This window comes from Oryzias latipes, chromosome 23, assembly GCF_053564925.1.
Source record: "Oryzias latipes strain Hd-rR chromosome 23, Olatipes_Hd-rR_3.1".
Lineage (NCBI taxonomy): Eukaryota > Metazoa > Chordata > Actinopteri > Beloniformes > Adrianichthyidae > Oryzias > Oryzias latipes.
The window spans coordinates 13,913,026-13,926,261 of NC_136259.1; the positions used below are offsets into that span (position 1 = coordinate 13,913,026).

Genomic DNA, 13,236 nt, shown 5'->3' on the forward strand with positions numbered 1-13,236 from the left:
TAATGTTAGGTTGGGGTGTGAGGGCCTGTAAGCTAGTGGGAGAGCGTGTAAACAGAGATCTCTCAGTTATGGGTGATGGGATTGGGGGGGGGTTGCTCCACGCTAAAAGTCCCTCCCACAATGAGTGAACTCCTGCTGCTCTGCAGAAACTCTGCCTAGAAAAACAACAGCTTTTTTGATTTGGGGTTTTAAAAATGGCATCAGAATAATTAAAATATCACTGGAAAAACTTTGAAAATGGATCAGAAGATGATAGGAGTGGGACTTTACGATGTTTTCTGATCACTTGGAATAAACGGATAAAACTCTTAAAAAACTTTCATCTGAAAAAGTCCTTCAAAACCTCGTCTTTGCTGCAAATACTGGGCTCCTTTAAAATTCACTGCGGCTTTAACTTATGTACAAACATCAGACTTTTTCTGAGTTTATGAGAAGATTCTAAACAGAATGTTTGCTTGGACGACCCAAAGGCGTTCATTTTAGTCCTCTTGAAGCTTTTTGGAGTCTGAAAGCATCTCCACCTCTGCATCTTCGGCTTCAGGCCGTCAGTCTGGAGCTCCAGCTGTTGTGTCAGCAAACACAGCCACATTTTACCAAAGGCTTTCAGAGATATCAATTTTAACAACTGAAGAAACAGTTTGATGAGACAACGTACAAGTTAGTAACACAATAAAACTGTATTACATTTGTGCTTAAAATTGTTACAATTGTTGTATTTACAGGTTGTCCTAAAAATAAACATCTCATGCTGGATGACACACTAAGAGAAATGCAAGCCCAAGGTCCGTCTTTGTACATGTCACAAATGAACGCAGAGATGCTGCTCCTCGGGGGATGGAGGGTGGTCCTCTGATGCTGGATGAAGCAGCCAAGTGGACTCAAAGTTCTGCTGAAACAGCACCATCCTGGCTGAAGAGGAGGACTGTCTTAGAAAAGGTCCAGGCTGTCCGGTTCAGGGGCGGAGCCACCAGCTGTTTGAAGGAGTGCACAGTAATTACAAATGTTCTGAGGTGTGATTTGGGCCGAGACTAAAGCTGCTGGTTCAAATCCTCCCGATGAGCTGAAGCTTCCCATGGAGACAGAATTCCTTCAAAACTGAGATGACACTGAGGACTTTTATGAGGTTACAAACAAATCCATTATTCTCTTTACAAATGCAGTCACACCAATGATCTGTTTGATAACGTGAAGAGTTGAGGCTGGACTGCCTTTGGTCGGGCGTCTATCTGAACTGAAGGATTTTGTGGGAGATGACCGATTCCCAGGATGCGGTAGAACCCTGTTTGTGCGGCTGCAGGAAGTGAACCTGCTTCACTCACACCAGACAATCCATATCCACGCCTGCTTCCCTGCAAAGACCAGCTGGTTCTGTGATCGCTCGGCAAGCAGCAGAACTTAGACAGTGCCAACTGAGCAACCAGCCTCCTTCCACTGGGAAGGGCTCGTCCCAGCAGTCCTACTGTTAATTTAAACAAAAGAACACTTGATTTTGTGTTTTAGTCACTTTTTAAACCAACCAAACTGCCCGAAACAGAGGAGACGACCTGTGAATGCCAGGAACACAACTGAAAACGCCTCCAATGAACTGTGAGATGGCACTTTACCATCAGAGAGGCGGAGCACAGGATCTGACATGGCAAACTTAATGCACACGGAGTCCCTCATATAGCTGCAGTTCAGCATTGAACATGAAGAAAATGAACATGTTCTATGTGAACGGCGTCCTGGCAAAGTTTAAGGTGCCAAAACTAAAGAGAATGAGTTGCCCTGCTGAAAAGCTGCACAGTGGATTTGCCCCTCTTTGACGTAAACTAACGTGACCCAGACTTTGCTATGCTTTTCCCATATTGTTCTGCTTGATAAAGAGCCATTGCAGTGGGACTATACCTGCAGTAGAATGATAAAAACTAAGAGCGGGGCTCGTCAGGCCGTGTCACAAAGCCACTTGCGTGGATGAAAATTGGTCATACTTGAATATATGTGGAAAAAGTGAGAAAAGTGATGGTCTTTACATGAAATTTTCACTGACGTATCATGAATGAACCACGTTAAGAACACGGAAGAAGTACGAATAAACCACGCAAAGAACACGTATATCAACATAGAACATGAACCGTGCGTGATTATTGCGCTGTTCATGTGAGATTCATTAGTGATTTGTGCGTCAATTAAGTCATGGTAACATGATATGTGCGCCGTATGTGCAATTAAAAAGTTATACATCGGTGGCACAAGGGTGAAAAGTCTGTTAAACATTCGTGGAACAGTTGTGGAAAGCCAGAAATTTGTGTACGCATCTGGCAAAAATCACGCACGCATGCGTAAGCTTTACTTAATAATTGTGTGTAAAATCGTGTAAACTGCATAATTCACAACCAACCAAAAATTCTGAACAGCTCCAAACCGTATTTACGTAAAGTCCCGTCGGCTGAAACCCTCGATGGACCTCTGTGCACATTGACGAATGACAAACGCAAGAAACATTTACAAATTATAATTCACAGTGGAAAATGCCCAAAACGTACGTAGTGGCTGTGTGACACGGCCTTTGTGTTTAGAGCAGAGCAGGACAGACCTACAGTACCTGACAGACAGGTGTATTTATGGGGGGACTACAGTCATGTGACAGGACATAGTATCAGTTTTTCAACATTTTCCTGTAAGAATTGTCCCTTAACTCACAGACTGATCATTTATATTTTCTGAAATGTGAATCTTGTATGAGGAGCCTCTGCGGCTGACTTTCTGAAACATCATTTTTCTTTTGAATCCAGGCAGAACAGAGCCGCTTCAGGACTGAGAACGAGCTCTCAGACACAGCGTGAAGACCTGGAGAAAAGAGGAAACCAGCAAAGGACAGAATATACAAACACCTTTCTTTACACGAGGAAACTTGTGGGCTCTACCGCCCCCCCCCCCCCCCCCCCCCCGCCTCATCGTCTCTACGGCTATTCTGTACAGCAGCGGCCCCCAAAGGAGGAGGCCTGTTCGGTTATGTACATGTGGGGGTACAGGAGCAGCGCGGGAGGCAATAGTGCATTTTGCTGTGTGATTGCATGCTCTCCTTCAGGCTGTCTCTTTCTCCCTGGCCTCCTCCTCCTCTTGGATTGAAAGGTTCAGCGAACCTGGGGTGCATAGCCGTCCTTCATCAGCCCCTCCTCATAGTCCGTCTGGCAAAGAATCATGTTGTTCTTCAGGAAAAACTTGTCTCCCACACAGAACCTGGAGAACACAAAGAGGGGGGGTTACATGAGCACAAAAGCAGGAACCTCCTCATTAATGCTGCTCTGTGGGCGAGCCTCCTCACTGGATGCAAAGCCTCTCTGAGCTGCTTCAACTTTGGTCCTAATCTCCATTCAGCTGGATGCAGCAGGGCAGTCCAAGCTAGAACAGTTATAGGCGGTTCTGGAAACCCCCTGAAATACAATCACCTCCATTCCGTTTCCCTCCATGAGGATCTGCCGGCATCAGAGAGCATGTCAGCTTCAGCAGGGAAATGGATGGGTCCAAGCCGCAGAAAGAGGGCGAAGCACGCCATGTAAGCGTAAAGACATGCGTTCATATGACAGCTTTTTAAGACTTTCAAGATGCTTATCATAAAAATGATAACATGTTTTTCAGTTTAAATATACTTAAGATAATATTTTTGCAGAGGTGGGCAAACTTTCTGACTCCCGGGCCACAAAAGGTTCTAAAATTTGACAAAAGGGCCGGACCAGGGGCAGATCAGTGGCGGGTCTCAGTAATCCCTCTCATATGAGAAACCAAATACCATGGAATCTGGATCAAAAGGTGCTTTAATTTTGATTAAAGAAAGTTTACATTTTAAAGCAGAACATTTTGGGAATTTTATGGATTTTAGTGGAATTTTTTGTTTCATGTTCCTCAGGGAAATGCTGCGTTCGTGTGCTGTTGGAATGACTGGAAAAATGACTGCCTGACCGAAAAAGTTGTGATTTATTTCGACAGTCCCATCAATCCAGCTCTTCTGGATTAAGGCCTTGAGGGGTTAAAAGGTGAACCAAAGCAAAAATACTGCATAAAAGAGCAGAGAGCTTCTATCTAGAAACGTCATTCTACAATTTTACTCTAGTTTTTCAGAATAATTCCCCCAAATCGGAACGAAAACATACTTTCTAAAAATGTACTGTAGGATGTTGTTGACGGATGATGTCCTCAAAACGGGGGTTTTGGTGAACACGGTTTCTGTCGACACACGAATATCACACAAAAAACCCCAACATTTGACTTGACCTTACAAAGCCTTTACAAAGGCAAAGGAGGTGAGCATTCACAGGAGTCGCAGTACAGCGGTAAAGCTGCTGCTTTCTCTGTGGTGTTCTGGACTTTTGAGTTAAAAAACAAACCAAAAAACGGTTGTTACCATAGCAACCTGGATACAACTACAGTGATCTAAACATCCGTGCGATGTTCGGTGAGGCTGCATATGTTGAAACATGTCATGTGACTATCTCAGTGAGGTGGGCGTGGTTATTTTAAAATGGTTGCCAAGGAAACCTACAACATTTAGTGTTGTGACGACAATCCAGTCACGTGGGTCAACCCCGGCCCCCCAGCAGCTGTTCTTGTTCTCAGGTTCATCTGTGTGTCGGTGGAGTGACTGTCGGGCCTCAGTGGGGTGACAGGGCATGTGGCGGTGGGGCTTAAATATGCCTTATATTTTGAGTGGTGTCTGCTCCTAAATCTGTTGTTTAGGCGATGCAGGTAGCTCCTCTCCACCTGCAGCTCCACCTCTGACCTTTCTACTTCAGCATACCTTGTCTTATTGTTTTTTTTTTTTTGGTAGGTGAGACACGGCAGCAGTACCCATGTGCACCTGGGGGTGGGTGGGCAGCTTGGCAGCGAGTGCTGCCCCTGTTTGACTTCCATGGGTGTTGCTAGGCAGGAGCTGCACACAAAGAGGCGCCTGATGAGCCTGCAGTCTGTGTGCTCACAGCTTTTAATCAGGCCTGCAGGGCAGGTGGAGACCATGATTTGTTGCATCATTTGGGACCAATTAGAGAGATTCAACTACACCGCAGGGGCTGACACTAACCAGCAAATACTACGTGAATGGGGTGTCTGTGAAAACAAAGCCTAAGATCTGGGAAGAACAGGCTGTGTTGGGGGGGGGGGCTGACGGCTTTCCCTGCAACTAATAAAAGATGCTGTGGAGGCCAAGAACTCCAGGATCCCTCAGACCGCAGCGAGTTGTCCACCCTAACAGTATTTTCTTTGAATTTTGCAGAAAAGGTTTCTGTTTAGCAAGAATCCTAAATTTGTTTTCTAATAGATTGTAACTATAGCAAATGTTCATCCTACTGATCACATACACCTGTCAGCAGAAATGTACACCGAAAACCACTTACTGCAAAGATTTCATAGCTTGTTTTTTAGATAATCCCAAAAATCCCCAACACCCGTTCAGGTCACCGGGCGGATGTGTCTAAGGCCTTAGATTCATTTCCTGGTTTTCTTTTAATTGTTTGAATAATAATCATCAACAAAGAAAAGGCTTAAATTTAATTTCAGGAGAACATCGAGCTACCTAAAAAAGAATGGAGGATATGTTCTGTTTACGTAGTGAGAACTGTTTAGTGAAGACGTTTTGTTTATTGTTATAATATCTGATCTTTTTCTTTTGTGTACATATCAGTTTAGGAAACAGTCAAAATGGCTTTTTTTCCTACCAAATATTGTTCTATGTGCAGAAATATGATCATATTTCTGCTGTTTGTTTCGTTAATCCTTGTGATCTGCACAGCCTCACATCCTGGGCCTCTAAACAGAAACTGGTTTGACCTTTTGTCCATGGATCTGATGTCCGTCTCTCCTTCACAGGTTCGGCATGGAGTCCTCCTCCTCCTCTATTGGTCCTGCCCCCCCCCCGCTCGCACTGTCACCCCGTCCTGCCCTCCCCGCTCCGACCTTCCTCCAGTCTCCGTGGACTTTGGCTTGCAGCTTTTCTGGGGAAATTGGGCTGGTACCAGCGAGACGATGAGGCTGGACGACAGCCTCATCGATTAGCTGTCCCCCAGGGCTGATCTGTGGCTAACTGCTCCCGGGATGAAGCCTCATACCCCCCTTCCTTATTTTCCAGCACCCCCACCCTCGGCGGCTGTCCCCAGAGTCCGCCGCCTTCCGCTCCAACCACACAGCCGCTCTGCCTTTGAGCTCAGGAAAGGAAATAACACATCTGACTAGTGGGAAGGTCACAACATCAGATTTATGGCCATTTGAACAGAGTGAGGCCACAGTGGGGGCAGACAGACCCAAATCCATGATCACACATGTGGAGATGAGCTACTCCCCCAGTCTGATTCCATTTCAGATCAAGACAGATGATAACCAGCCTTCATCACTTCTCACAGATGTGCCGTCTTCTTGTTTCTGAGGCTGGCTTCCTTCTAAAGGCTTTATGTACTTTGAAAGGGCAGACTGATGGCAGTTCAATAAAATATGACGAGGACGGGGGTCCTCTTTGACCCCAATTGCTCACATCAGACCCCCCTTTAAGTGAGTCTGCTTCTGCTGGAGTTTTTCTCTCCTCAGTCTAGGAGTTAGGATGATTACTCCCTTCAATTGCATCTGCTGACCATTCCGACAATACAGTTTAGCCTCATTTTAGTAATAATTCAATTCAGACTTATTTACATTTAGTCATTTAGCAGATCATTTTAATGTATTATTTTTAATTTAATATTCTGTGACAGACTGGCGACCTGTCCAGGATGTCCCCTGCCTTTGCCAGCATAAGATAGGCTCCAGCAGCCCCGTGCCCAAAAAGGGAACAAACGGTTTAGAAGATGAATGAATGAATGAACGAAATGTAATATTACTTCTTTTAGCATTTGAGCTCCAAGTTCTCTATCAGGAAAGAAGGATGAGATTCTCATCGACACCAGGAGGACGTTTTCAGACAGTTTCCGCCTAAACTGGACCTGCTCATGGAACTTTCTTTGCAGAAGCGTCATTTTTCTAAACGTTTAGAGGAACAAAAAGAACTGTAACACTTTAGAATTCCACCAGGATTTGAACTGGGCCCTCCTGTAGAAGTGGCTGAGACAAAGTGGTACACCCGCATTTAAGAATGACCCAGAAGGCTTCAGGCTTCTATCACAAAAATCCAGGTGTGATTCAGAGAATCTTCTGGCATGTCTCCTGGGTGTGGGGATCCGGTCGGGGGTTTTGGACTGGGCTTGAATATGAAGCTGAGCAGAGGGAGGAGCCTGAAAGCGTAGCTGCATGAATGCGCAGCACTGGAGTCTCAGTCTGTCAGGTGCAGCAGGTTTACTGCTGTGTGTCTGAGCAGCAGCCTAAAGGCCTCCTGTAGAGGAAGTCCTGACTTCCATCAAGAGTTCTGCATTTTCACTTCCCCGCTGCGTTCAGGGACTCACCTCTGGTTGCACAGCTGGCATGCGAAGCAGTCCAAGTGGTAGACGTTGTCTTTTGCCCTCATGACCATCTCAAAGGCCGGGATGAGTTTGCTGCAGGCGGCACAGTTTCCTGTGACTCCAAACAACCTGAGAGGCAGAGAGAATCTTTCAGAAATGCCACAGACGTCCAGAGGAGCAAAGACTATCCTATAAACACCCTCACAGCTGATCTTCTCTACAACTCTGATTGGGGATTTCTAGATCCTGACTTTTAGCAGAACTCGCTCCTTCCAGGTTCCTCAATTCTTTTTTTGATATTCAATCAAAAACCATCAATGAGTTAGAATATTCTCTTTTCTTGCTTGACCTGGATGTTTCTTAAAATGAAAAGTTAAAGTCCACCTGGACTTGCTTGACTCTAAGTCCAGCTTTGACTGAAATATAACCTGTGTGTTTCATTAACCTATAAGTAGAAATCTGAAGGAAAAAGCTTTCAGCGTCTCCTAATCACAGAAACTCTTTAGTTCAACAATGATTTTCATGTGCTTTCAAATGTCAATTTTTCACATAGATGAATCTAAATTCTTTAATAGTAAAACCACCATCCATTCATCCATCCATCCATCCATCCATCTATCTATCCATCCACCCATCCACTCACCCACCCATTTATCCATCCATCCACCCATCCATCCACCCACCTATCCTTCCATCCATCCACTCACCCACCCATTTATCCACCCATTTATCCATCCATGCATCCGTCTTCTGCTCATAGGGGCAGCAGTTTCAGCAAAGATGCCCCGGCCACTTCCTCCAGCTCCTCTGGGGGGACCCCAAGATGTTCCCAGGCCAGCTGAGAGGCATAGTCTCTCCAGTATGTCCTGGTTCTTTCCCTGGGCCTCCACCCATTGGGCCATACCCAGAACACCTTCTCAGGGAGACTTTGGGACCAGATGCCCAAGCCACCTCAACTGGCCCCACCTGAAGACACTGAAGGATTTCCTGTATATTTAAGGAACCATCATCGGATGAAACCAGGAGGTCACTCCTACAGCTGAGTGAATGATCTACAGAAGGTGCTTCTGGGTTTGATCATTTGAACCTGAAGTCACAGATTCTAAACGCTGCAGGTTATATGTTTGAGAAACAACACTGAGCCTGACAACAAAACGTTTCTCATTTCCAGCTGATCCAATGAGTACCAGCTATTCGACTGTGCACTGTGCAATCTTTTAGATCAGATTGACATTGTAAAACAGAGTGACTACACTCCATCAGATCAGGATTTGCTTCGGTGCAGAGTATTCACTTCAGGAATCTTTAAGACGAGGTTCCAGATGGACAAAGGCTGCACATTTCCAGAGAATCACCCCCCTTTACACAACCAAATACAAGTTTACCACTTTTCTCCTTGGGACTAACCAAATGAGGAAAAAGATAGAGTCAAACAGACATATAATAATTATTTTTTTTGTTTGTAGTTTTGTAGTCTGGTTTGTTCATACTGTGGGGTTTTTTGTGCGATCAGGAATTTTGTTAAACTCTGAGATAAAAGCTCTCAGGATGACAATACACACATTCTGGAAATTTATTTAGATGTTTTTTTTATTTTTAAATGTATATTTTCCACATTAAAATCAACTCATAAAACTTTATATCAGATACTAAAACATCATCAAATATTAGTACACAAAAGTACTAATGAGTTGTTCTTTCAAAATTCCCTTTTTGGAATTTTTTCGGGAATAACATACTCATCTAGTTGTTTAAGGAACACCTTTTTTAAATTGTATTTCATTCATTCAGCTGGTGGTGTTGACACTGTACAAGCAGGGAGCCCCACAACAGTTTTTTCTTCTTTTTTAATGTTTGCTAGCAGCTACCACCTGCAGCTGAAGAGGTTTGGTGTGAAATGTTGAAGCGGTGCACATCTGGTGAACCCTATTCCAGCATTTTTCCTTCACAGCTCTGTTCTCATATTTGTAAATTAAAAAGGACACCCAATGGGAGGATGTACTTTATGTTATTTAATGCTGGAAAACCCACGGGGTCAAATTTGGTCCTTGTTTGTCTCAAAAAAAAATTAGGTTTTTATTTGCATGATTTTGGCTGGTGTTAATTGCTGCTTCTGAAAAAGAAAAAAGAAAAACAAAATTTGTTTATTTAACTTCTAGAGCCCTGAAGTAAACTGTTGGATTAAGAAACACAAAAAGCACAATAAGAGTTTTAAAGAGTTATTAACTAATTAAGTCTTCTTGCAAAATTCTGTAATCAGAATTGTAAATATAATCATACAACACCATATTTTCTTCAATTCCTTTACCCTTGTGCTATCCTAGGCACTTTAACATTGGGAGGTGGGTCATCTAGACCCGCTAGACAGTGTGCTGAACCTTTTTTCTTCAATGATTCGTGAACCTCACTGGTGTCCATGGATTACATGAAATCTTTCCACCTTTATCCACCTTTGTCATGGTAGGAAGAACACGTCAATGTAAGGGTGGGGTCATCACAAGCACAAGGGATAAAAATGTACATTTTTATGTAAAATCCATTTTACATTGTTGTATGTGCTCTGTTTGATCTGCCTTTTGTGGCTTTTCCCATCAGGGGTCGCCACAGCGAAACAACCTCTCCTTTGAGGATGAGTTGCGTGGTTAACTTGGCAATGTTTTACGCCGGATTCCCTTCCTGCTGCAACTCTTTCAATTTTATCTGGGCTTGGGACCGGCACAGAAGCAGAGAAGGGAACAGGGAGCAGCCCGGAGTCGAACCCTGGTTTCACGGACGGAAGGCGCTGCAAACCAGCTAGAGCTAACCCGGCTCCCATGTGCCCTGTTCAATAAAGTTAGAAAAAAAAAGGAATGCCATCCATACGGTACTACCAAATCTGAGTTCCTGATTTGTCAAAGTTCAGCTGTGTTGCATTTTAGCTGTTAAAAGTTCAACTGGTTAAACTTTGAGTGCATGATCGATCAATGAACACCCGAGAACGGACATAAAAACTTGCAAAGCGACGCATGAATGCGAGAATTCTGAAAGCGGAAGCTTAACCCTTGTGCTATCTTAGATGACCCCACCCTTACTTTGACGTGTTCTCCCTACCATGGATAAAGGTGAAAAGATTCCATGTAATCCATGGAATCTTTTGAAGATCACAAATAGTTGAAGAAAAAAGGTTCAGAGCACTGTCTAGTGGGTCTAGATGACCCAACTCCCAATGGTAAAGTGCCTAGGATAGCACAAGGGTTACACATAGTTTTACCTGCGTTCACGTAGACTTTTCATTGAAAGTGACAGCTCCAACACCAGTTGCCGTGGTCGGTGTGAACGTAGCTTTATGCCACGTGCGGTGCATTCAACAACATGCTATCCACGGTTCCGTGAGCACACTTAGGGCAAGGGCTTCTTCTTTAATTTTATTTCTTTTTTACTTTTTACCAGAGTGTCCGACACCTACAACTGGTAGAGCCTTGATGTGAAATGTCAAAGCGGTACAAATCCTGCAAATCTTGCTCCGATCTCTATAAATGTCCGTCATATTATTCCTGCTGACAGTGGCGGTTCTGCACTAACTTACTCCCTGAGTAACCCCACCAGCGCCCAACACATAATAAATTTGACAACATCCTGTTGTGTTCCCTATCTTCTATTTAGCCATTTTACACAAAAAATGCATGAATTTTCTAGACTCCTATTACAGGGGGGTCAATTCAGTCACACAGGGGCCTAAATTAAAAACACGCTTAAGGTTTTGGGCAGAAGAAGATAAACATTTACTGAACACACTAAAGCTAAACTTTTGAACCTTTTAAACTGAACTTTTTGAACATAAATATGAATAAAAACCGGAACATTGTTCCAGGGTAACTCAAGTTAAACCTTAAATAACTTATAAGATTTTGCTCTCCATAAAAATATATTCTGTCAAAATTATACAAATATCAACATGCTGCAGAACAAAACAAAGAAAGCCTGTAAATATTAATAATAAGAAATAACAAATCAAATAATTCCGTTTTCTTTGCTCTTTTATCATTTTTAGAGCTGGACTCCTGCTTCATTTTTAGCAATAATTTCTTGGTGTGTGACGTCCTGTGTGTGTCTTTGTGAAACATATCAGACAGATTAGATCTAAATAGATACTTATTGTGAATACTATTTTTAAGTCTAATAAAACAATTAAAAACTAAATCATAGAACTCATCAGTGGGATTATTCCAAAAATATTTGGCATTTCCCTATTTTTGTGCAACACCAACAGTAGAAATCCTCCAAAAAACCTCAATCCATAAAAAATGGTCTGCGCCCACCACCCCTCCCCTTCCCTCTGACACACGCGGCTCTGCCTTTATGACGGGAGGCGCAGCTGTCGCCCAGAGTTGATTGTCAGATAGAAAAAGACTCCCAATCACCTGTTAGTGTGATTTTTTTGACTTGTTATGTTCCAAAGACTACCGCAAAGAGGTGTGGGTGCAAGTGTCTTGCAGCAGAGCAACTACCCCTGGCTCCAGCAGAGGGCGGTGGTCACGTGCGCGTTGGGTCTGCTGTGTCGGAGCAGGGAATTGTGGGAAATAATCCCCATTGCCTGCTTTGGTCGAAATTGGGTTGAGCACGGGTGTTTCTTCTGCTTAATTCCTTTTCATGTGCCTGTTTTACGTTGTTTCACTCTGAGTTATTTCTTCCTTTTTTTAAATTTATTTTTTATACCATAAGTGTGGAGGGGAGAGGATGAAGACATGGGTGTGATGCGTCAAAATAAGAGTGCAAAGTGTCGGCAGCTGCAGGTATGTTAAAATAAAAGCTCAAAGTTGCCTCTTTGAATTTAATAATACATTGAGTGTAACTCAACGGGCACGGAAAATGCCGCCCCCTATGATTGCCGCCCTGGGCCACCGCCCACCTTGCACATATCAAAAACCGCCACTGCCTGCCGAGCACAAACCACAAGGTTTCATTTCTCCTCAGTGATCATGTTCACAACGGTGAGCACTTCCGTGTATTGAAAAGGAGTCTACCTGAACTGCCAAATCTGAGTCCCTCAATAGCGACGCGTGAACGCGAGCTTTCTGAATATGGAAATTCTGGTGCAAGCGCGTTTGCGTAGACTTTTCATTGAAAGCGGCCGCTTGAACTCAAGTGTAAACGCAGCTTCACACTGGCGATGGATGAAGAGCAGAACCAAACAGGACGTGCTGGTTTTTCTGCAGCTTTACTTCGTGTCTTTTGACGAATACAGCAGTTCTCAGCAGGTGTGTGAAACTTTGCCTTCGCTAAGGAAGCCGCAGTCAGTGCTGCCTTGCCCACTGCCCTCCCTTCTGGGGGTAGGATGGCTGCAGTCCACATGCCTGTCTCCTCACTCCTCACTGCCGGTTTGATGCCACACATGATAATAGCTCTCCAGAGGAGAGGCAAGCAGAGCCTGATTTGTTAGTAATGAATTCAACGACAGGAGAGAACAGCTTCTGCCAGACCTTCAATTGAAATCCATGAACTCTCGTGATCATTTCTGACTGTGAGGACACAGCTCTGACCACAGGTATGTTGCCATGGTAACACAGGTACTCCTTTCCGGCTAAGTCTCTGTCCCACGCTGCAGTGACCCTTTTTAAAACCAGGACCCTCCTAAGACGACGGAGTGGGGGGGGGTTCCTGACACACAAAAGGCTGTCCTCCAGGAGGGGTTCCTTTCAGGATTATTTCCATCCAGCTGCCACAAGTGGGCTGTAAAAAATGTTAAAATGCCTGTAACAAACGTAGACCCAGCAGGTTGCCTTACTCTCCACTAACTGTTAATGTGGGTGAGGCCAGCAGGGGGCGACGCTGAGAGGCTTTTGTGCCGTTAACCTGATTATCT

General features: G+C 44.1%; 1 protein-coding gene across 2 annotated transcripts in view; it reads right to left on the minus strand.

Annotated features, from left to right (window-relative positions):
- Positions 1-652: 652 nt before the first annotated feature.
- lmo3 (LIM domain only 3) overlaps positions 653-13,236 on the minus strand; it is a 40,351-nt gene continuing 27,767 nt past the window's right edge. For both annotated transcript variants that reach the window (XM_078941656.1, XM_004082995.4), the window contains exons 3-4: positions 7,398-7,523; positions 653-3,222 (exon numbers count right to left, since the gene is read on the minus strand). In XM_078941656.1, the coding sequence (XP_078797782.1) occupies positions 3,117-3,222; positions 7,398-7,523 (232 nt within the window). In that variant the 3' untranslated portion in view covers positions 653-3,116. The remainder of the gene's footprint in view (positions 3,223-7,397; positions 7,524-13,236) is intronic.